Raw genomic sequence first — 24,668 nt, 5'->3', positions numbered from 1 at the left:
TCGAACCATCAATATCGAATTTATCGAAGAATGAAGAAGGCATTGGTTCATGTGGAAAACAAATCAAGTGCAGTTAGACTGCTTCGTCGTAGATTAGAATTACATTTAAAACGAATTAGTTATTTAAAAGAAGCAATTAAAATGTATGAAATAAGAACTAAATTGAATAATCTTAAGCTGTAATAGAAATTATAATAAATATTATTTAATTCGTTCGGTGTATTATTTTCCCCAGTCTCATGTAAAAAATATTTGATTGCAAACTGTCATGAATAACAGACGTGTTTGTTTCGACAAAGTTCCGGTTATTTTCTTAATAAATGATAAAGAAAGCCGAATTAATACTTGGTTATACGATGTTAAAAGATTTCAAATGAATGTGGAACGTTTCGAATTGCAAATAAAGCCCTTAATCGAAAAAATGATGGAGAAGAAGCGAAAATTTAGAGAAACAATCGAAAAATTGGATTCAGAATTGAAAATTATTCAGCAAAGAAAATCAGTTAAATAACTGTGCACATTGCGGTTAAACCACTGCGTCGTAAATTAGATTTAAATTTAAAACTTATTAGTTTCTTAAAATGTATAAAATACGAACTAGTTTGTATAATCTTAAGCTGTAATTGAAATTATAATAAATATTGTTTATTTCGTTTGGTGTATTATTTTCCCCAGTCTCATCTAAAATTATTTAATTGGGAATAACAGCAACGAATAAAAGCCGTGTTTGCTCCGACAAAACTCCTGTTATTTTCTTAATAAATAAATGTTCATCAGCAACTTTCTGCCGATTTAAGCTTATTTGTCCGTGATTATTAGAATAAAATCTCAAATGTCAGAAGGCGAGTGTGTTGTTAAAAATTAAAAAAATTGTTACTTACGACATTGAAAACAGGCAATAAAATCATCCGTTCTCCCTCGAAAACATTCAAATACACGCACACTTCACAGAAGCCACCATTTAGTTCAACAAAACCACCTTTTTCCCAAATCTTTTCACGGTAAAATTCATAAACCGAAACACGCCGCCCGTCATTATTACAACACAGAATGAAATAACGCGATGCTGTTTCAGCAAATTCTTACGGAACTGGACGCTCTTATCTTCAATAGACAGGGACGTATTCGGAAATATTAAAAAAAAAGAATTATCGCTTGAGGGTGCCAAAGGGCAGAAAGTTTGTTAAAAAAATAAAAATGCATCCCTATAAACTAATGACACATTTGTGTAAAAATAAATGTGGGTTGGAGGTGCAATAATTGTTTAAATATAAAAAAAAAAATGTTTTACTCGAAGACGGTAAGAGATACGAGGTTCGTGCAAAGAACAAAAAAGTTCCTAAAATACGAAACACATGCACCTGTGTCGACGGTTTTTAGTTTGAGTTTAGCATTTCGGAGAAAAGGGCAAAAGTTTGTGGTGACCAAACGGAATTAGTTAAAAATTTGTTTTTTGTGTCAAAATATTTTTGGATGAATAATCAATAGGTCCATGTAATTAAATATGTGAAAATTTGAGTTTGGGGCGCAACAATTTTTGTCAAAAAAGGTTGTCAAAATTCGAAAAAAAGTTTTCCTTGAGCAGTAGGAAAGTAAATTAGAAGTTTTGGTGAAAAAAAAAATTTAAAAAATTCAAAGAATCCAAAGAAAAATTAAAACAAAAAAAATCTCAAAAAAAAAATCCAAATTTTGAAAAGTTTGTTTTTCCACAAAATCAAATGCATATTCATGAAGTACTATCTAATCGTGTGTAAAAATGATTATGACTCATAGGTGTATCTACCGTTTAAATAGAAAAAATTTTTGTTACTCGAAAATGGTAAGAGATAGGAGGTTCGTGTATAGAGCAAAAAAGATTGACAAAAACAAATAATATCGATAGCCGTCGACGGTTTTTCGCTAACTTTTGACATGACTGTGAAAAGGGCAAAAGTTTGTGGCGCCCAAACGGTAAAACTTAAAAAATATATTTTTGTACCAAAATATTTCTGAGTGAACAGTCTATAGGTCCACTTAGCAAAATAAATATTTTTTGCTACCGTTTAGTAGTAATAACGGAAAAACGTCATAGTTCGTAAGCGGTAAGAGGTAGCATGTCGGCTCAGGGGAACGGGGAAAAGCTAAAAAAATTAAGCCATATGTTGAGCAAAAAAAATTTTCAAAAAAGTTGAAAATAAGGGAGAAAAGGGCAAAAGTTTCTAGTGTCCAAATGGTAAGAGATAGAATATCGGTTGTATACATCAAAACCTTCTTCTGGAACGAACGCATAAGTCTGCTCAAAAAAATCGATTCTGTCCACATCGACCTAGATACAGGAGCCATTTCTAGTTTTTTCGAGGTCGCTACGTAAAAATTTTTTCAGGTCGAAAAAAAGACCATCGAAAAAGGATTCGAATAAGCCCAACATGCAACACTTAAAAAAAAAAAAAAAAAAAAAAAAAAAGCGAAATAGGTTGTTCTTTATATGTATTGTTATATGACTACTACCATCACAACTAAATATACTAAGACATTAAAAAAAAAAATTTCAAGTTAACCAAAAACGGCTTTTTGTTGAATTTTATATGAAAACAACAAAACATCATTAAAAAACGAAAATCAAAAACCTATAAACAATCATCAAAAATCACTGCTGTGGTGGTAGATCGTGATGAGTCATATCGTGCTGCTGGACAAATAATTTAAAACGTATTAAATAACTTGTTGTTGTATTAAATCGTAGTTGCTAAATCTTTCTGAATTAGTGAAACTCTTGCATTTTCGATAAGAGAAAAACAACTGAATCGTCAACTTGAAATAAAAATTAGAGAGGGAAAAAGAGTAAAAGAAGGGATTAATTTCGTATATAAATTCAAGACTATATGAAAGATGTGATTATAACTGATTAACTAGTATCAAGAGAATTAACCAATAGATATCTAGGGACATGGGTAAGGTTATATTTTTATTACAGTATGTAAATTTCATATATTTTTTTTTGTTTTGTTTAGAGGATTTTATAGTTTGCCCATACGATAGGAGCCATCGAATGCTAGAGGGGAGACTCCAGAGGCATATATTTAGGTGTCATAGGGAGGCTTGGGAAAGGGAGCGACAGCTCCGCGAAGCTGCACTTCCCAAAGCATCACCACCGATACCATCTCAACCATCAAAATGGTTCAATTCTGAACCCCCAAAAGTAACATCACTCGAAAATTGGGACGACGACGCCAGTGGGACGTACGTTCCATCGTTGAAGGATGACTTGATGCTCGACAAGACATCAATAAATTTTTATAACGCTGTGTTCGGCAAAAATAAACAAAAATAATTTTTTGTTTTTGTCTGTCTCTACTCGTTAATTTGTACCACCCTACCAGAACTTACCATCTCTACAAGCTACCTCTCTAAATACTAACAGCGATACCATTCCCAAGGAGAACATGGACTTTTGTTTAAGAAATGCTCGTGTATGGTTTGTCACAATATTCCTGATATTATCGATACATCGATCCCACTACAGTATAAACAAGAATTTGTCTTAAGAAACAAAAGCCGCTGCAAGTCACCTAATTACACCATTATTGACGATTATAGTGGTTCCAAAAATTTTAGCGAAAATGCTACAGGATATTGTTTGGCAAAACCATTGATTTGGATATATACTGCCCAACATGCAACACTTAAAAAAAAAAAAAACAAGCGAAATAAAATACTTATATTATTTATTGATATATAAATATTACTATTACAATACAAGCACCACTATCACTACTAATTCTACTACTAAAACATTTCAACACTTTTAACGCTACTAACACTACTACTGACACTATGAGATTATATACATTTTATTTTTACATATAGTTTCTTTAATTTGTCGGATTTTTGAATACTTTTTTTCATTTCGTTTTCTGCACCCCGCAATTCACTTTGTTCTTCCACTAACTGTCTTTGGAGAGTTGCAATTTGATTTGCTAATTTTTTAATGTTTTTTTTGCACTTTTTTTGTTTTTGCACTAGTTCCCTTTGTCGCGTATTATGTCTGTCCTGCGCTGCCCTACACTTCCACTTAAAATTATACAATAATGTAGATGCATTGTCTTCGTCTTCGAATTCATCACCCGAATCATCAGGTGCAGCAGGATGAGGTGTATCAGGGGCAGGTGTTGGTTGAGACGTCGGTGGTGATGGTGATTTGCGGACCGGTTGTTGCTGCTCCTCCTGCTGCTGTTGCTGCTGCTCCTGCTCCTGCTCCTGCTGCTCTTGCTGCTCTCTCTGCCTCTGTTCGTCTTCCTCCGTAACTCCGTAAACATTACGAAGGAAAGACAAGCTTTTTCCGTGCGCCTCTAACCCCTCAAACAGTGAGGGCGTCATAGAGACGCACGGCTCCTCCAGCCCTGATATATCTAGCTGGGAAGGTGTCTGGGAGTCTTCCACAGCGGAAGTGGAGGCGTCCTCACTTTTTGTTTTTAGTTTTTCAATTTCTTCCTCAGGTAGATCTGCAAGTCTACGCAGTTTGGGCAAAGGCGGCTGAAAATAAAATAAATACTTATAAACATTTCTACATTTTATGAATATAAAAACATTTTTTTTTTTAAATTAATCAAAAATAAAAAACCTACCTGTATCACTACATCCTGGAGGATGTTAATTTTTGGTTTCTTGAGACTCAAGGAATACTTCATATTTTTTTTTTTTCAACAATTAGCACTTAACACTAACAGACACAGAATTAAGACAAACAATTACGAGTTCCTATGCAAAATATATAGGAAAAATAATGCAGAATATGCAGAAAATAAATGGCGAAGAAGGGTGAAATGTCAAATCAGCAGTTTTACATGTCCATATATGGTCATTTAAAGATTGATTGCAATGAAGTAGGAGGGTGAAATGTCAAATCAGCAGTTTTTTCATGTCCATATATGGTCATTTAATAATTTATTGCAATTCAGCAATTCTTCAAACTATTTCCGTGTGAATTGCAATTCAGCAATTTTTTGATATTTGGTATATAAAAGTAACTTTTGTAAGCATGTGAGTACAGTTCACACATCAGATATGTTCTCATTAAAAAACACAAGTTTCATTTCTCGCAATCTTGATATATCTTCACTGAATGAAGAAAAACGTCGTATCATTCAAACAGTTGAAAGTTTGTTACATCAAAAATTTCGGTCGTCCAGAACTTTCATGGCTGGGGGATGTGCAGCGTTTCTCTTAGGTCGGACGTCTTCTTATACAGACATCGATATTTACGTCGAAGCAGATGAAAATACACAAAAATGGGCTAAGGATAACTGCGCAGACAATCACATGTCTAAATATGACTATCTTTATCAGTCCAAGTGGCCCTGCTGCTATTTGAAGTTTGATGGATTTATATTTAATATTATTTTTGTTGAACCTCGTCTTCAATTTTCGTTGGAAGCCAGAATTCTATGTATCCTTAAATCGTTCGACTTAACCGCGTGCAAAGTGGCAATACACTTTTCAAGTGGAATAAATCCTGTTCTTGTAGAATGGAAATTAACTGACCTGAACTTCGATAATGTCAAGAAAAAGGATCGCATCATTAAGTATAAGAAAAGAATTGAGAAAAATGAAAAGGAACAACGATTCGATCCCAACAGTTTGTCTATGTTGGCCTATACCGTCGTGGTAGATCATGATGACTCATATCGTGCTGCTGGACAAATACTTTGAAAGATATTTATATAACTTAATATTGTTATGCTGAATCATTGTAGTGTTGATTCCGTTAGATAAATATGTAAGAGGATATTAAATAAAACTCACAAACGTAACTAATTGTTTTATTGAACTAATATGTTTATACATTTTCAAACATTTATTGAACTATTGCATTTGCTACAGTGAGTGAAACAAATTAGTACTAAATAAAGAAACACACACACGCACAATTATTTTTGTGTGTCTTGACATGTTTCCGTTTGCCGCCTTCGAAACGATGATATATTTTTTTTAATATTTTCTGAATACGTCTCTGGCAGCGTGCGAGATCCAATGCATCGCAAGCTTTTTCGCTCTCCGTCATCTAACACCTTATTGTAATAATTTCGAAGGAATGCGGACATGTTTACGTTATTGTGGATTAATTCTGGGCGTAATTCAACGATTTCGAAACGAAATTGATATATGGCAACGATTTCATTATTTTGTACATTAATTACTGCATGTTTTTTTTTATATATATATATATAAAATCTGGTGTGGATACAAAAGTTGAATATCCGAATTTAATTGGGTCGTATTTATTTATGTTAATTTTCAATCCCAAAATTTCATACAACGCCCAACCGGAATCCTTTTCTGCAAATTTCTCTAATTTTTTCATGATTTTATCAATGACGTTTTCTTCGTACCATTCTTTTAAATTTGTGTTTTGATCAATGTGTTATTTTTTGTTGAAAATGTTTTAATGTCTGTTTCACTAGAGTGCGGTTGAATAAAATTTGCCGAAAAAATTACATTTACCTTAAGCATTGAGTTTTTCACTTCTTTTTTAATTCTAAACATAAAGCATTTAAAAGATTGTTGAAAAAAAAACTGAAGAGGATCTTTAACATGGTGGTTACTTATAAATCCTGTACGAATTCGTTGTTGAAAGCAGGATTCGACATCTTGCCATGTTACATTAGTCACCGATTTAAATTTGTTGGTTTTAATATAGCCTTCACCAGTTTTTATAGATAATAATTGTTTTTTCTTATTTAAAAGCTTTAGGTGATAAAATTTCAAATACGTCAAGCTTGTTCCTAAGGAATTTGCGTTTTCCAATATATTTTCTCAGGGGATTTTACATTTGAGTGCTTTTCTAATTATTATTATACTGTTATAACTAAAAAAATGTTTAGTTTCTTTGATTGTTTTGATTTTACTTAAGTATTCATGAATTAGCTTAAGAGAGTTTTTACATATAACCCTCACTGATTCTTGTGATTTCATTTTTTGTCGTGAAACTTGCTCACCACAGCAGAAAAAAAAAAAAAAAGAACACTACTATGACCCGTGGAGTATATTGTATTGAATTGTAGCGTTGATGCTCTTAGATTAACATGTTGAAGTAAGTATATTAAATAAAACAATCTAGTAGCTAGTTGTTTTATCGAATCATACATTTGTTGTAGATTAACATGGTGAAGGATATTAAATAAAACAATCAAAAGTAGCTAATTGTTTTATTGAATCATACATTTGTTGGAGTATTTTATTTGCTAAAATAACTGAAACAAATTAATCCTAAATAAAGGAACACACAAAATACGATTACAAAAATAATTGCTCCTATCGAAGTAAATATCCATAGGGGAAGTTCAGCCTCCCAGAGTTTTCGCTCCCTCTCCCAGGCATCCCGATGACAGTTGAAAATATGTTTTCTCAACCTCTTCTCTAACAGCCTGTGGCTAGGATCATAAGGACAAATGATAAATTTTTCTACACAGAAAAAAAAAAAGTTTTTAAAACTTTACATACTACAACAAAAATGTATAAGCTTACCCATTTCTGCTGTTAAGTATTAACTTATGTACTTGCAAGAAACTTATTAATTCGTTCTTGTGTGTGTGTGATCTTTAATTTATACACCATATTAATCCCCACCCTTGCTTTTTTCCTTCCATTTTTGTTAAGGCTTTCTTAAAAAAATCACAGTACATAATTTTTGCATTACAACAGGGAAGAAAAAATCAATTGAAGAAAAACTACAGTCAATATGATCATTGTAATCTGAGAGATGTAAAATTGTACCTTAATGATACCATGTATCCCTACAAAAACATGAATGTTGATTTCACAAATAATCGGTATGCAATTGTCTATGATATGTTTAAAGAATTCCAGACATCGTTCTTATCCAAACAAACCAGCGAACTTCGATAAGGATGAAATGAAAAATACATCCCTGCACAAGATGTCGTCAGAGTGATGTAAATAATTTCATCTGTTATTGTATTATGTTTGGGGGTAAATAAAACTACATATAACCCATTTTTGTGTATTTTATTCATGGTTACCAGAAATTACATGTAAAGTTTTCTTATAATCATCTAACTTAATCGAGGGCCATTTTGTTGAATCCGGTCCCTCTGTCCATCCTAATGGTATTTCAGGATTGGCTTCTCCTTTGACAATGTTCTTTTTGATCCAGTTGAAAATTCTTCGGTGCTCCTGATTTTGAGAAGGTTGAAATGCGAAAGAATCGTAATTTATTATTTCTAAAGACTCATAGAAAGTACTGAGCGCTTTATGGTTTGCCAAATACGCAGCCCGACACATAAATTCATCCACGCACTGGTCGATCCTTCGATAATTTTTCCGGATATTCTCAACAGGATAGAATATATCTCCAAGATTCTGCCAGCGATTATCACTCAATAATTTATAAATAAAACATTTATACGTTAGAGTATTGTCCAAATAGTTGGTGGTCATCAAAAACTCCAAAGCAGCATAATTTAAATTTTCAATTTGGTCTCTTTCGCATACACGTAGAAATGCATCAATGTAACCATCGACACATTGCTTTCTTTGTAGCAGAATACAAATGTCAAGTGTATAAAAGTCACTTTCACTTTCGGCAATCCATTTAAACACTTCGTCCGGTACAATAAAATCTTTTTTATCGATGAGATGAAGGAATAAATTTAATTTCGTTCGATCACTCGCAGCGGCTTTAAGATATGTTTTGTACACGCTTTCGGATGCACAAAATGCTTGTAAATCAACAAATTGTCTCAAGTCAGACATTGTTGTAATCATAAAATAACCAACATCAGTGAAATTTAATTGCTTATATATGACAATTCCCACTTTTTTTAAATTACGTGCGAAATATGATATCCCCAAGGTTTCGTATCCGTTGCGAATCTTATGACAATTCTTTTGTCATCATTGGGGCTGAGAACTACTTTTTCTTGTTTTACTGTGTAAACAGTATGATGTTTGGACTTGATGAGTCTTTGGGATTTTTCGTAACTTCGATTATTAAATAAACAATCTTTGTAATTTTCAAACGTTATTGTTTTAAGTGATGCTTTTGTACTACCTTTGGATTTCTTAACTAATTTTTTATTGAAATCATAACTTGCAGTTCTAGATGCGTACATTTTAGATCTGAGACCCACAAATTCTAGCATAATCTTACCGTTATTTTCATCTTTCTTATTTTTAAGTTCTATATCATAAATATTATATAAATCATAGTCAGAAGTATCAAATCTATGTGAATCATTCATTAATTCACATATAAACAAAAAACTAGTCAACGGGTCATAGTAGTGTTCTTTTTTTTTTTTCTGCTGTGGTGAGCAAGTTTCACGACAAAAAATGAAATCACAAGAATCAGTGAGGGTTATATGTAAAAACTCTCTTAAGCTAATTCATGAATACTTAAGTAAAATCAAAACAATCAAAGAAACTAAACATTTTTTTAGTTATAACAGTATAATAATAATTAGAAAAGCACTCAAATGTAAAATCCCCTGAGAAAATATATTGGAAAACGCAAATTCCTTAGGAACAAGCTTGACGTATTTGAAATTTTATCACCTAAAGCTTTTAAATAAGAAAAAACAATTATTATCTATAAAAACTGGTGAAGGCTATATTAAAACCAACAAATTTAAATCGGTGACTAATGTAACATGGCAAGATGTCGAATCCTGCTTTCAACAACGAATTCGTACAGGATTTATAAGTAACCACCATGTTAAAGATCCTCTTCAGTTTTTTTTTTCAACAATCTTTTAAATGCTTTATGTTTAGAATTAAAAAAGAAGTGAAAAACTCAATGCTTAAGGTAAATGTAATTTTTTCGGCAAATTTTATTCAACCGCACTCTAGTGAAACAGACATTAAAACATTTTCAACAAAAAATAACACATTGATCAAAACACAAATTTAAAAGAATGGTACGAAGAAAACGTCATTGATAAAATCATGAAAAAATTAGAGAAATTTGCAGAAAAGGATTCCGGTTGGGCGTTGTATGAAATTTTGGGATTGAAAATTAACATAAATAAATACGACCCAATTAAATTCGGATATTCAACTTTTGTATCCACACCAGATTTTATATATATATATATAAAAAAAAACATGCAGTAATTAATGTACAAAATAATGAAATCGTTGCCATATATCAATTTCGTTTCGAAATCGTTGAATTACGCCCAGAATTAATCCACAATAACGTAAACATGTCCGCATTCCTTCGAAATTATTACAATAAGGTGTTAGATGACGGAGAGCGAAAAAGCTTGCGATGCATTGGATCTCGCACGCTGCCAGAGACGTATTCAGAAAATATTAAAAAAAATATATCATCGTTTCGAAGGCGGCAAACGGAAACATGTCAAGACACACAAAAATAATTGTGCGTGTGTGTGTTTCTTTATTTAGTACTAATTTGTTTCACTCACTGTAGCAAATGCAATAGTTCAATAAATGTTTGAAAATGTATAAACATATTAGTTCAATAAAACAATTAGTTACGTTTGTGAGTTTTATTTAATATCCTCTTACATATTTATCTAACGGAATCAACACTACAATGATTCAGCATAACAATATTAAGTTATATAAATATCTTTCAAAGTATTTGTCCAGCAGCACGATATGAGTCATCATGATCTACCACGACGGTATAGGCCAACATAGACAAACTGTTGGGATCGAATCGTTGTTCCTTTTCATTTTTCTCAATTCTTTTCTTATACTTAATGATGCGATCCTTTTTCTTGACATTATCGAAGTTCAGGTCAGTTAATTTCCATTCTACAAGAACAGGATTTATTCCACTTGAAAAGTGTATTGCCACTTTGCACGCGGTTAAGTCGAACGATTTAAGGATACATAGAATTCTGGCTTCCAACGAAAATTGAAGACGAGGTTCAACAAAAATAATATTAAATATAAATCCATCAAACTTCAAATAGCAGCAGGGCCACTTGGACTGATAAAGATAGTCATATTTAGACATGTGATTGTCTGCGCAGTTATCCTTAGCCCATTTTTGTGTATTTTCATCTGCTTCGACGTAAATATCGATGTCTGTATAAGAAGACGTCCGACCTAAGAGAAACGCTGCACATCCCCCAGCCATGAAAGTTCTGGACGACCGAAATTTTTGATGTAACAAACTTTCAACTGTTTGAATGATACGACGTTTTTCTTCATTCAGTGAAGATATATCAAGATTGCGAGAAATGAAACTTGTGTTTTTTAATGAGAACATATCTGATGTGTGAACTGTACTCACATGCTTACAAAAGTTACTTTTATATACCAAATATCAAAAAATTGCTGAATTGCAATTCACACGGAAATAGTTTGAAGAATTGCTGAATTGCAATAAATTATTAAATGACCATATATGGACATGAAAAAACTGCTGATTTGACATTTCACCCTCCTACTTCATTGCAATCAATCTTTAAATGACCATATATGGACATGTAAAACTGCTGATTTGACATTTCACCCTTCTTCGCCATTTATTTTCTGCATATTCTGCATTATTTTTCCTATATATTTTGCATAGGAACTCGTAATTGTTTGTCTTAATTCTGTGTCTGTTAGTGTTAAGTGCTAATTGTTGAAAAAAAAAAAATATGAAGTATTCCTTGAGTCTCAAGAAACCAAAAATTAACATCCTCCAGGATGTAGTGATACAGGTAGGTTTTTTATTTTTGATTAATTTAAAAAAAAAAATGTTTTTATATTCATAAAATGTAGAAATGTTTATAAGTATTTATTTTATTTTCAGCCGCCTTTGCCCAAACTGCGTAGACTTGCAGATCTACCTGAGGAAGAAATTGAAAAACTAAAAACAAAAAGTGAGGACGCCTCCACTTCCGCTGTGGAAGACTCCCAGACACCTTCCCAGCTAGATATATCAGGGCTGGAGGAGCCGTGCGTCTCTATGACGCCCTCACTGTTTGAGGGGTTAGAGGCGCACGGAAAAAGCTTGTCTTTCCTTCGTAATGTTTACGGAGTTACGGAGGAAGACGAACAGAGGCAGAGAGAGCAGCAAGAGCAGCAGGAGCAGGAGCAGGAGCAGCAGCAACAGCAGCAGGAGGAGCAGCAACAACCGGTCCGCAAATCACCATCACCACCGACGTCTCAACCAACACCTGCCCCTGATACACCTCATCCTGCTGCACCTGATGATTCGGGTGATGAATTCGAAGACGAAGACAATGCATCTACATTATTGTATAATTTTAAGTGGAAGTGTAGGGCAGCGCAGGACAGACATAATACGCGACAAAGGGAACTAGTGCAAAAACAAAAAAAGTGCAAAAAAAACATTAAAAAATTAGCAAATCAAATTGCAACTCTCCAAAGACAGTTAGTGGAAGAACAAAGTGAATTGCGGGGTGCAGAAAACGAAATGAAAAAAAGTATTCAAAAATCCGACAAATTAAAGAAACTATATGTAAAAATAAAATGTATATAATCTCATAGTGTCAGTAGTAGTGTTAGTAGCGTTAAAAGTGTTGAAATGTTTTAGTAGTAGAATTAGTAGTGATAGTGGTGCTTGTATTGTAATAGTAATATTTATATATCAATAAATAATATAAGTATTTTATTTCGCTTGTTTTTTTTTTTTTTAAGTGTTGCATGTTGGGCAGTATATATCCAAATCAATGGTTTTGCCAAACAATATCCTGTAGCATTTTCGCTAAAATTTTTGGAACCACTATAATCGTCAATAATGGTGTAATTAGGTGACTTGCAGCGGCTTTTGTTTCTTAAGACAAATTCTTGTTTATACTGTAGTGGGATCGATGTATCGATAATATCAGGAATATTGTGACAAACCATACACGAGCATTTCTTAAACAAAAGTCCATGTTCTCCTTGGGAATGGTATCGCTGTTAGTATTTAGAGAGGTAGCTTGTAGAGATGGTAAGTTCTGGTAGGGTGGTACAAATTAACGAGTAGAGACAGACAAAAACAAAAAATTATTTTTGTTTATTTTTGCCGAACACAGCGTTATAAAAATTTATTGATGTCTTGTCGAGCATCAAGTCATCCTTCAACGATGGAACGTACGTCCCACTGGCGTCGTCGTCCCAATTTTCGAGTGATGTTACTTTTGGGGGTTCAGAATTGAACCATTTTGATGGTTGAGATGGTATCGGTGGTGATGCTTTGGGAAGTGCAGCTTCGCGGAGCTGTCGCTCCCTTTCCCAAGCCTCCCTATGACACCTAAATATATGCCTCTGGAGTCTCCCCTCTAGCATTCGATGGCTCCTATCGTATGGGCAAACTATAAAATCCTCTAAACAAAACAAAAAAAAATATATGAAATTTACATACTGTAATAAAAATATAACCTTACCCATGTCCCTAGATATCTATTGGTTAATTCTCTTGATACTAGTTAATCAGTTATAATCACATCTTTCATATAGTCTTGAATTTATATACGAAATTAATCCCTTCTTTTACTCTTTTTCCCTCTCTAATTTTTATTTCAAGTTGACGATTCAGTTGTTTTTCTCTTATCGAAAATGCAAGAGTTTCACTAATTCAGAAAGATTTAGCAACTACGATTTAATACAACAACAAGTTATTTAATACGTTTTAAATTATTTGTCCAGCAGCACGATATGACTCATCACGATCTACCACCACAGCAGTGATTTTTGATGATTGTTTATAGGTTTTTGATTTTCGTTTTTTAATGATGTTTTGTTGTTTTCATATAAAATTCAACAAAAAGCCGTTTTTGGTTAACTTGAAATTTTTTTTTTTTAATGTCTTAGTATATTTAGTTGTGATGGTAGTAGTCATATAACAATACATATAAAGAACAACCTATTTCGCTTTTTTTTTTTTTTTTTTTTTTTTTTTAAGTGTTGCATGTTGGGCTTATTCGAATCCTTTTTCGATGGTCTTTTTTTCGACCTGAAAAAATTTTTACGTAGCGACCTCGAAAAAACTAGAAATGGCTCCTGTATCTAGGTCGATGTGGACAGAATCGATTTTTTTGAGCAGACTTATGCGTTCGTTCCAGAAGAAGGTTTTGATGTATACAACCGATATTCTATCTCTTACCATTTGGACACTAGAAACTTTTGCCCTTTTCTCCCTTATTTTCAACTTTTTTGAAAATTTTTTTTGCTCAACATATGGCTTAATTTTTTTAGCTTTTCCCCGTTCCCCTGAGCCGACATGCTACCTCTTACCGCTTACGAACTATGACGTTTTTCCGTTATTACTACTAAACGGTAGCAAAAAATATTTATTTTGCTAAGTGGACCTATAGACTGTTCACTCAGAAATATTTTGGTACAAAAATATATTTTTTAAGTTTTACCGTTTGGGCGCCACAAACTTTTGCCCTTTTCACAGTCATGTCAAAAGTTAGCGAAAAACCGTCGACGGCTATCGATATTATTTGTTTTTGTCAATCTTTTTTGCTCTATACACGAACCTCCTATCTCTTACCATTTTCGAGTAACAAAAATTTTTTCTATTTAAACGGTAGATACACCTATGAGTCATAATCATTTTTACACACGATTAGATAGTACTTCATGAATATGCATTTGATTTTGTGGAAAAACAAACTTTTCAAAATTTGGATTTTTTTTTTGAGATTTTTTTTGTTTTAATTTTTCTTTGGATTCTTTGAATTTTTTAAATTTTTTTTTTCACCAAAACTTCTAATTTACTTTCCTACTGCTCAAGGAAAACTTTTTTTCGAATTTTGACAACCTTTTTTGACAAAAATTGTTGCGCCCCAAACTCAAATTTTCACATATTTAATTACATGGACCTATTGATTATTCATCCAAAAATATTTTGACACAAAAAACAAATTTTTAACTAATTCCGTTTGGTCACCACAAACTTTTGCCCTTTTCTCCGAAATGCTAAACTCAAACTAAAAACCGTCGACACAGGTGCATGTGTTTCGTATTTTAGGAACTTTTTTGTTCTTTGCACGAACCTCGTATCTCTTACCGTCTTCGAGTAAAACATTTTTTTTTTTATATTTAAACAATTATTGCACCTCCAACCCACATTTATTTTTACACAAATGTGTCATTAGTTTATAGGGATGCATTTTTATTTTTTTAACAAACTTTCTGCCCTTTGGCACCCTCAAGCGATAATTCTTTTTTTTTAATATTTCCGAATACGTCCCTGTCTATTGAAGATAAGAGCGTCCAGTTCCGTAAGAATTTGCTGAAACAGCATCGCGTTATTTCATTCTGTGTTGTAATAATGACGGGCGGCGTGTTTCGGTTTATGAATTTTACCGTGAAAAGATTTGGGAAAAAGGTGGTTTTGTTGAACTAAATGGTGGCTTCTGTGAAGTGTGCGTGTATTTGAATGTTTTCGAGGGAGAACGGATGATTTTATTGCCTGTTTTCAATGTCGTAAGTAACAATTTTTTTAATTTTTAACAACACACTCGCCTTCTGACATTTGAGATTTTATTCTAATAATCACGGACAAATAAGCTTAAATCGGCAGAAAGTTGCTGATGAACATTTATTTATTAAGAAAATAACAGGAGTTTTGTCGGAGCAAACACGGCTTTTATTCGTTGCTGTTATTCCCAATTAAATAATTTTAGATGAGACTGGGGAAAATAATACACCAAACGAAATAAACAATATTTATTATAATTTCAATTACAGCTTAAGATTATACAAACTAGTTCGTATTTTATACATTTTAAGAAACTAATAAGTTTTAAATTTAAATCTAATTTACGACGCAGTGGTTTAACCGCAATGTGCACAGTTATTTAACTGATTTTCTTTGCTGAATAATTTTCAATTCTGAATCCAATTTTTCGATTGTTTCTCTAAATTTTCGCTTCTTCTCCATCATTTTTTCGATTAAGGGCTTTATTTGCAATTCGAAACGTTCCACATTCATTTGAAATCTTTTAACATCGTATAACCAAGTATTAATTCGGCTTTCTTTATCATTTATTAAGAAAATAACCGGAACTTTGTCGAAACAAACACGTCTGTTATTCATGACAGTTTGCAATCAAATATTTTTTACATGAGACTGGGGAAAATAATACACCGAACGAATTAAATAATATTTATTATAATTTCTATTACAGCTTAAGATTATTCAATTTAGTTCTTATTTCATACATTTTAATTGCTTCTTTTAAATAACTAATTCGTTTTAAATGTAATTCTAATCTACGACGAAGCAGTCTAACTGCACTTGATTTGTTTTCCACATGAACCAATGCCTTCTTCATTCTTCGATAAATTCGATATTGATGGTTCGACCGATCGGACCTCTATTTACCAAGTACAATTTCAAGCCGTTCACGATCTTCTGGTTCAGATCGCTGATCACTGAGTCGGTGAATTTTTCGGTAAATCTCTGTGGAAGTATCGTTCTAGACTCTTCAAGTTGCACAAATATCTTGTCACCGTACTTTGTAGACAGTTTACTAAAATTTTTTGTTAAAAATTTTTTATTTTCTTCTAAAGTTTTCGCACTCACAAAAGCTTGCAAGTGAGACTCTTTATTCAAGGTAGAAATGAAAGATGACATTTCTAAGTGTTAAATAATTGAATTCAAAAAACTAATTAATTCTTACACACGAATCCATCGACTTTTATACAAGTATAAAACGGAAGTGGGGATGCGAGATTGCGTCCGAGATCCCTCCCCGACCTAAACGAAAAGAGGGGATAGATCTCGAGATGAACGAGGGCAATAAACGACCAAGGTCGAGCAACGACTAGGTCAATGATCGCCCGATGAAAAGTAATGGGGGAGCTGGACCAGCTGGCAAGGTCAGCCACGTGCACCGACAAGCTCGACAACAAATGAAAGGTCAATGACCGCTCGATGAAAAGTAATGGGGGAGCTGGACCAGTTTGACCTCATTTGACCTGGTCTAGAACCCCCACTATATAACTACTAAAATTCTTCAGAAACGTCACTTTTGAAGTGTTTTCTTGTACTTTTAAGCCACTCAGATACACTACGGGCTCGGAAAGTGCAACGAAACCATCAAATTTTAGCTAGAAACTGTACTTTTGTCGATTTTTATTGAATTTGAACTATATTTCAACGTTTTTTGATGGTTCTGAGCCACCAAACACACTTAAAGCATGCAGAATCGACTCAGAATAGGAAAAGGAGACGTTTAGGTCAATTTTATGCAATCGGCGTTCGTAGATACAAGAAAACCGTTAAAATTCTTCAGAAACGTCACTTTTGAAGTGTTTTCTTGTACTTTTAAGCCATTTAGATACCCTACGGGCTCGGAAAGTGCAACGAAACCATCAAATTATAGCTAGAAACTATTTTTGTCGATTTTTATTGAATTTGAACTATATTTCAACGTTTTTTGATGGTTCTGAGCCACCAAACACACTTAAAGCATGCAGAATCGACTCAGAATAATAAAAGGAGACGTTTAGGTCAATTTCATGCATTCTGGCGTTCGTAGATACAAGAAAACTGTTAAAATTCTTCAGAAACGTCACTTTTGAAATGTTTTCTTGTACTTTTAAGCCACTCAGATACCCTACGGGCTCGGAAAGTGCAACGAAACCATCAAATTTTAGCTAGAAACTGTATTTTTGTCGATTTTTATTGAATTTGAACTATATTTCAAAGTTTTTTGATGGTTCTGAGCCACCAAACACACTTAAAGCATGCAGAATCGACTCAGAATAGGATAAGGAGACGTTTAGGTCAATTTTATGCATTCTGGCGTTCGTAGATACAAGAAAACTGTTAAAATTCTTCAGAAACGTCACTTTTGAAGTGTTTTCTTGTACTTTTAAGCCACTCAGATACCCAACGGGCTAGGAAAGTGCAAGGAAACCATCAAATTTTAGCTAGAAACTGTATTTTTGTCGATTTTTATTGAATTTGAACTATATTTCAACGTTTTTTGATGGTTCTGAGCCACCAAACACACTTAAAGCATGCAGAATCGGCTCAGAATAGGAAAAGGAGACGTTTAGGTCAATTTTAAGCATTCTGGCGTTGGTAGATACAAGAAAACTGTTAAAATTCTTCAGAAACGTCACTTTTGAAGTGTTTTCTTGAACTTTTAAGCCACTCAGATACCCTACGGTCTCGGAAAGTGCAACGAAACCATCAAATTTTAGCTAGAAACTGAATTTTTGTCGATTTTTATTGAATTTGAACTATATTTCAACGTTTTTTGATGGTTCTGAGCCACCAAACACACTTAAAGCATGCAGAATCGACTCAGAATAGGTAAAGGAGACGTTTAGGTCAATTTTATGAATTCTGGCGTTCGTAGATACAAGAAAACTGTTAAAATTCTTCAGAAATGTCACTTCTGAAGTGTTTTCTTGTACTTTTAAGCCACTGAGATACCCTACGGTCTCGGAAAATGCAACGAAACCATCAAATGTTAGCTAGAAACTGTATTTTAGTCGATTTTTATTGAATTTGAACTATATTTCAACGTTTTTTGATGGTTCTGAGCCACCAAACACACTTAAAGCATGCAGAATCGATTCAGAATAGGAAAAGGAGACGTTTAGGTCAATTTTATGCATTCAGGCGTTCGTAGATACAAGAAAACTGTTAAAATTATTCAGAAACGTCACTTTTGAAGTGTTTTCTTGTAATTTTAAGCCACTCAGATAACCTACGGGCTCGGAAAGTGAAACGAAACCATCAAATTTTAGCTAGAATCTGTGTTTTTATCGATTTTTATTGAATTTGAACTATATTTCAACGTTTTTTGATGGTTCTGAGCCACCAAACACACTTAAAACATGCAGAATCGACTCAGAATAGGATAAGGAGACGTTTAGGTCAATTTTATGCATTCTGGAGTTCGTAGATACAAGAAAACTGTTAAAATTCTTCAGAAACGTCACTTTTGAAGTGTTTTCTTGTACTTTTAAGCCACTCAGATACCCTACGGGCTCGGAAAGTGCAACGAAACCATCAAATTTTAGCTAGAAACTGTATTTTTGTCGATTTTTATTGAATTTGAACTATATTTCAAAGTTTTTTGATGGTTCTGAGCCACCAAACACACTTAAAGCATGCAGAATCGACTCAGAATAGGATAAGGAGACGTTTAGGTCAATTTTATGCATTCTGGCGTTCGTAGATACAAGAAAATTGTTAAAATTATTCAGAAACGTCACTTTTGAAGTGTTTTCTTGTAATTTTAAGCCACTCAGATAACCTACGGGCTCGGAAAGTGCAACGAAACCATCAAATTTTAGCTAGAATCTGTGTTTTTATCGATTTTTATTGAATTTGAACTATATTTCAACGTTTTTTGATGGTTCTGAGCCACCAAACACACTTAAAACATGCAGAATCGACTCAGAATAGGATAAGGAGACGTTTAGGTCAATTTTATGCATTCTGGAGTTCGTAGATACAAGAAAACTGTTAAAATTCTTCAGAAACGTCACTTTTGAAGTGTTTTCTTGTACTTTTAAGCCACTCAGATACCCTACGGGCTCGGAAAGTGCAACGAAACCATCAAATTTTAGCTAGAAACTGTATTTTTGTCGATTTTTATTGAATTTGAACTATATTTCAACGTTTTTTTGTGGTTCTGAGCCACCAAACACACTTAAAGCATGCAGAATCGTTTCAGAATAGGAAAAGGAGACGTTTAGGTCAATTTTATGCATTCAGGCGTTCGTAGGTACAAGAAAACTGTTAAAATTCTTCAGAAACGTCACTTTTGAAGTGTTTTCTTGTACCTTTAAGCCACTCAGATACCCTACGGGCTCGGAAAGTGCAACGAAACCATCAAATTTTAGCTAGAAACTGTATTTTTGTCGATTTTTATTGAATTTGAACTATATTTCAAAGTTTTTTGATGGTTCTGAGCCACCAAACACACTTAAAGCATGCAGAATCGACTCAGAATAGGAAAAGGAGACGTTTAGGTCAATTTTATGCATTCTGGCGTTCGTAGATACAAGAAAACTGTTAAAATTCTTCAGAAACGTCACTTTTGAAGTGTTTTCTTGTACTTTTAAGCCACTCAGATACACTACGGGCTCGGAAAGTGCAACGAAACCATCAAATTTTAGCTAGAAACTGTACTTTTGTCGATTTTTATTGAATTTGAACTATATTTCAACGTTTTTTGATGGTTCTGAGCCACCAAACACACTTAAAGCATGCAGAATCGACTCAGAATAGGAAAAGGAGACGTTTAGGTCAATTTTATGCAATCGGCGTTCGTAGATACAAGAAAACCGTTAAAATTCTTCAGAAACGTCACTTCTGAAGTGTTTTCTTGTACTTTTAAGCCATTTAGATACCCTACGGGCTCGGAAAGTGCAACGAAACCATCAAAATATAGCTAGAAACTATTTTTGTCGATTTTTATTGAATTTGAACTATATTTCAACGTTTTTTGATGGTTCTGAGCCACCAAACACACTTAAAGCATGCAGAATCGACTCAGAATAATAAAAGGAGACGTTTAGGTCAATTTCATGCATTCTGGCGTTCGTAGATACAAGAAAACTGTTAAAATTCTTCAGAAACGTCACTTTTGAAGTGTTTTCTTGTACTTTTAAGCCACTCAGATACCCTACGGGCTCGGAAAGTGCAACGAAACCATCAAATTTTAGCTAGAAACTGTATTTTTGTCGATTTTTATTGAATTTGAACTATATTTCAAAGTTTTTTGATGGTTCTGAGCCACCAAACACACTTAAAGCATGCAGAATCGACTCAGAATAGGATAAGGAGACGTTTAGGTCAATTTTATGCATTCTGGCGTTCGTAGATACAAGAAAACTGTTAAAATTCTTCAGAAACGTCACTTTTGAAGTGTTTTCTTGTACTTTTAAGCCACTCAGATACCCTACGGGCTAGGAAAGTGCAAGGAAACCATCAAATTTTAGCTAGAAACTGTATTTTTGTCGATTTTTATTGAATTTGAACTATATTTCAACGTTTTTTGATGGTTCTGAGCCACCAAACACACTTAAAGCATGCAGAATCGGCTCAGAATAGGAAAAGGAGACGTTTAGGTCAATTTTAAGCATTCTGGCGTTGGTAGATACAACAAAACTGTTAAAATTCTTCAGAAACGTCACTTTTGAAGTGTTTTCTTGAACTTTTAAGCCACTCAGATACCCTACGGTCTCGGAAAGTGCAACGAAACCATCAAATTTTAGCTAGAAACTGAATTTTTGTCGATTTTTATTGAATTTGAACTATATTTCAACGTTTTTTGATGGTTCTGAGCCACCAAACACACTTAAAGCATGCAGAATCGACTCAGAATAGGTAAAGGAGACGTTTAGGTCAATTTTATGAATTCTGGCGTTCGTAGATACAAGAAAACTGTTAAAATTCTTCAGAAATGTCACTTCTGAAGTGTTTTCTTGTACTTTTAAGCCACTGAGATACCCTACGGTCTCGGAAAATGCAACGAAACCATCAAATGTTAGCTAGAAACTGTATTTTAGTCGATTTTTATTGAATTTGAACTATATTTCAACGTTTTTTGATGGTTCTGAGCCACCAAACACACTTAAAGCATGCAGAATCGACTCAGAATAGGAAAAGGAAACGTTTAGGTCAATTTTATGCATTCTGGCATTCGTTGATACAAGAAAACTGTTAAAATTCTTCAGAAACGTCACTTTTGAAGTGTTTTCTTGTAATTTTAAGCCACTCAGATACCCTTCGGGCTCGGAAAGTGCAACGAAACCATCAAATTTTAGCTAGAAACTGTATTTTTGTCGATTTTTATTGAATTTGAACTATATTTCAACGTTTTTTGATGGTTCTGAGCCACCAAACACACTTAAAGCATGCAGAATCGACTCAGAATAGGAAAAGGAGACGTTTAGGTCAATTTTATGCATTCTGGCGTTCGTAGATACAAGAAAACTGTTAAAATTCTTCAGAAATGTCACTTTTGAAGTGTTTTCTTGTACTTTTAAGCCACTCAGATATCCAACGGGATCGGAAAGTGCAACGAAACCATCAAATTTTTGCTAGAAACAGTATTTTTGTCGATTTTTATTGAATTTGAACTATATTTCAAAGTTTTTTGATGGTTACACACACTTAAAGCATGCAGAATCGACTCAGAATATGAAAAGGAGACGTTTAGGTCAATTTTATGCATTCTGGCGTTCGTAGATACAAGAAAACTGTTAAAATTCTCCAGAAACGTCACTTTTGAAGTGTTTTCTTGTACTTTTAAGCCACTCAGATAGCTGACGGGCTCGGAAAGTGCAACGAAACCATCAAATTTTAGCTAGAAACTGTATTTTTGTCGATTTTTATTGAATTTGAACTATATTTCAAAGTTTTTTGATGGTTCTGAGCCACCAAACACACTTAAAGCATGCAGAATCGACTCAGAATAGGAAAAGGCGACATTTAGGTCAATTTTATGCATTCTGGCGTTCGTAGATACAAGAAAACTGTTAAAATTCTTCAGAAACGTCAATTTTGAAGTGTTTTCTTGTACTTTTAAGCCACTCAGATACCCGACGTGCTCGGAAAGTGCAACGAAACCATCAAATTTTAGCTAGAAACTGTATTTTTGTCGATTTTTATTGAATTTTAACTATATTTCAACGTTTTTTGATGGTTCTGAGCCACCAAACGCACTTAAAGCATGCAGAATCGACTCAGAATAGGAAAAGGAGACGTTTAGGTCAATTTTATGCATTCTGGCGTTCATAGATACAAGAAAACTGTTAAAATTCTTCAGAAACGTCACTTTTGAAGTGTTTTCTTTTACTTTTAAGTCACTCAGATATCCTACGGGCTCGGAAAGTGCAACGAAACCATCAAATTTTAGCTAGAAACTGTATTTTTGTCGATTTTTATTGAATTTGAACTATATTTCAACGTTCTTTAATGGTTCTGAGCCACCAAACACACTTAAAGCATGCAGAATCGACTCAGAATAGGAAAAGGAGACGTTTAGGTCGGTATCTGAGTGGCTTAAAAGTACAAGAAAACACTTCAAAAGTGACGTTTCTGAAAAATTTTAACTGTTTTCTTGTATCTACGAACGCCAGAATGCATAAAATTGACCTAAACGTCTCCTTTTCCTGTTCTGAGTCGATTCTGCATGCTTTAAGTGTGTTTGGTGGCTCAGAACCATCAAAAAACGTTGAAATATAGTTCAAATTCAATAAAAATCGACAAAAATACAGTTTCTAGCTAAAATTTGATGGTTTCGTTGCACTTTCCGAGCCCGTAGGGTATCTGAGTGGCTTAAAAGTACAAGAAAACACTTCAAAAGTGACGTTTCTGAAGAATTTTAACAGTTTTCTTGTATCTACGAACGCCAGAATGCATAAAATTGACCTAAACGTCTGCTTTTCCTATTCTGAGTCGATTCTGCATGCTTTAAGTGTGTTTGGTGGCTCAGAACCATCAAAAAACGTTGAAATATAGGTCAAATTCAATAAAATCGACAAAAATACAGTTTCTAGCTAAAATTTGATGGTTTCGTTGCACTCTCCGAGACCGTAGGGTATCTGAGTGGCTTAAAAGTACAAGAAAACACTTCAAAAGTGACGTTTCTGAAGAATTTTAACAGTTTTCTTGTATCTACGAACGCCAGAATGCATAAAATTGACCTAAACGTCTCCTTTTCCTATTCTGAGTCGATTCTGCATGCTTTAAGTGTGTTTGGTGGCTCAGAACCATCAAAAAACGTTGAAATATAGTTCAAATTCAATAAAAATCGACAAAAATACAGTTTCTAGCTAAAATTTGATGTTTTCGTTGCACTTTCCGAGCCCGTAGGGTATCTGAGTGGCTTAAAAGTACAAGAAAACACTTCAAAAGTGACGTTTCTGAAGAATTTTAACAGTTTTCTTGTATCTACGAACGCCAGAATGCATAAAATTGACCTAAACGTCTCCTTTTCCTATTCTGAGTCGATTCTGCATGCTTTAAGTGTGTTTGGTGGCTCAGAACCATCAAAAAACGTTGAAATATAGTTCAAATTCAATAAAAATCGACAAAAATACAGTTTCTAGCTAAAATTTGATGGTTTCGTTGCACTCTCCGAGCCCGTAGGGTATCTGAGTGGCTTAAAAGTACAAGAAAACACTTCAAAAGTGACGTTTCTGAAGAATTTTAACAGTTTTCTTGTATCTACGAACGCCAGAATGCATAAAATTGACCTAAACGTCTCCTTTTCCTATTCTGAGTCGATTCTGCATGCTTTAAGTGTGTTTGGTGGCTCAGAACCATCAAAAAACGTTGAAATATAGTTCAAATTCAATAAAAATCGACAAAAATACAGTTTCTAGCTAAAATTTGATGGTTTCGTTGCACTTTCCGAGCCCGTAGGGTATCTAAGTGGCTTAAAAGTAGAAGAAAACACTTCAAAAGTGACGTTTCTGAAGAATTTTAACAGTTTTCTTGTATCTACGAACGCCAGAATGCATAAAATTGACCTAAACGTCTCCTTTTCCTATACTGAGTCGATTCTGCATGCTTTAAGTGTGTTTGGTGGCTCAGAACCATCAAAAAACGTTGAAATATAGTTCAAATTCAATAAAAATCGACAAAAATACAGTTTCTAGCTAAAATTTGATGGTTTCGTTGCACTTTCCGAGCCCGTTGGGTATCTGAGTGGCTTAAAAGTACAAGAAAACACTTCAAAAGTGACGTTTCTGAAGAATTTTAACAGTTT

At 33.7% G+C, this 24,668-nt stretch overlaps 2 protein-coding genes across 2 annotated transcripts; one reads left to right on the top strand and one right to left on the bottom strand.

Moving 5' to 3' along the window:
• Positions 1-3,476: 3,476 nt before the first annotated feature.
• LOC135119928 (ras guanine nucleotide exchange factor P-like) lies at positions 3,477-4,667 on the bottom strand. The gene is made up of 3 exons (XM_064044302.1): positions 4,605-4,667; positions 4,064-4,512; positions 3,477-3,537 (listed from the first exon to the last, which is right to left on the bottom strand). Exons 1-3 carry the CDS (start codon positions 4,665-4,667, stop codon positions 3,477-3,479), a joined length of 573 nt encoding a protein of 190 aa, XP_063900372.1.
• Positions 4,668-11,615: 6,948 nt separating this feature from the next.
• On the top strand, positions 11,616-12,806 carry LOC135119926 (ras guanine nucleotide exchange factor P-like). The gene is made up of 3 exons (XM_064044301.1): positions 11,616-11,678; positions 11,771-12,219; positions 12,746-12,806. The coding sequence occupies exons 1-3, from the start codon at positions 11,616-11,618 to the stop codon at positions 12,804-12,806; spliced, it is 573 nt and encodes a 190-aa protein (XP_063900371.1).
• The last annotated feature ends 11,862 nt before the right edge of the window (positions 12,807-24,668 follow it).

Source organism: Zophobas morio, unplaced genomic scaffold (assembly GCF_036711695.1).
Source record: "Zophobas morio isolate AGI-343-1 ecotype UQ-CSIRO unplaced genomic scaffold, CSIRO_AGI_Zmor_V1 ptg000320l, whole genome shotgun sequence".
In the NCBI taxonomy this organism is placed as follows: domain Eukaryota; kingdom Metazoa; phylum Arthropoda; class Insecta; order Coleoptera; family Tenebrionidae; genus Zophobas; species Zophobas morio.
Note: the sequence above shows the minus strand (reverse complement) of the source record. Positions and strands in the feature narration are given on the sequence as shown.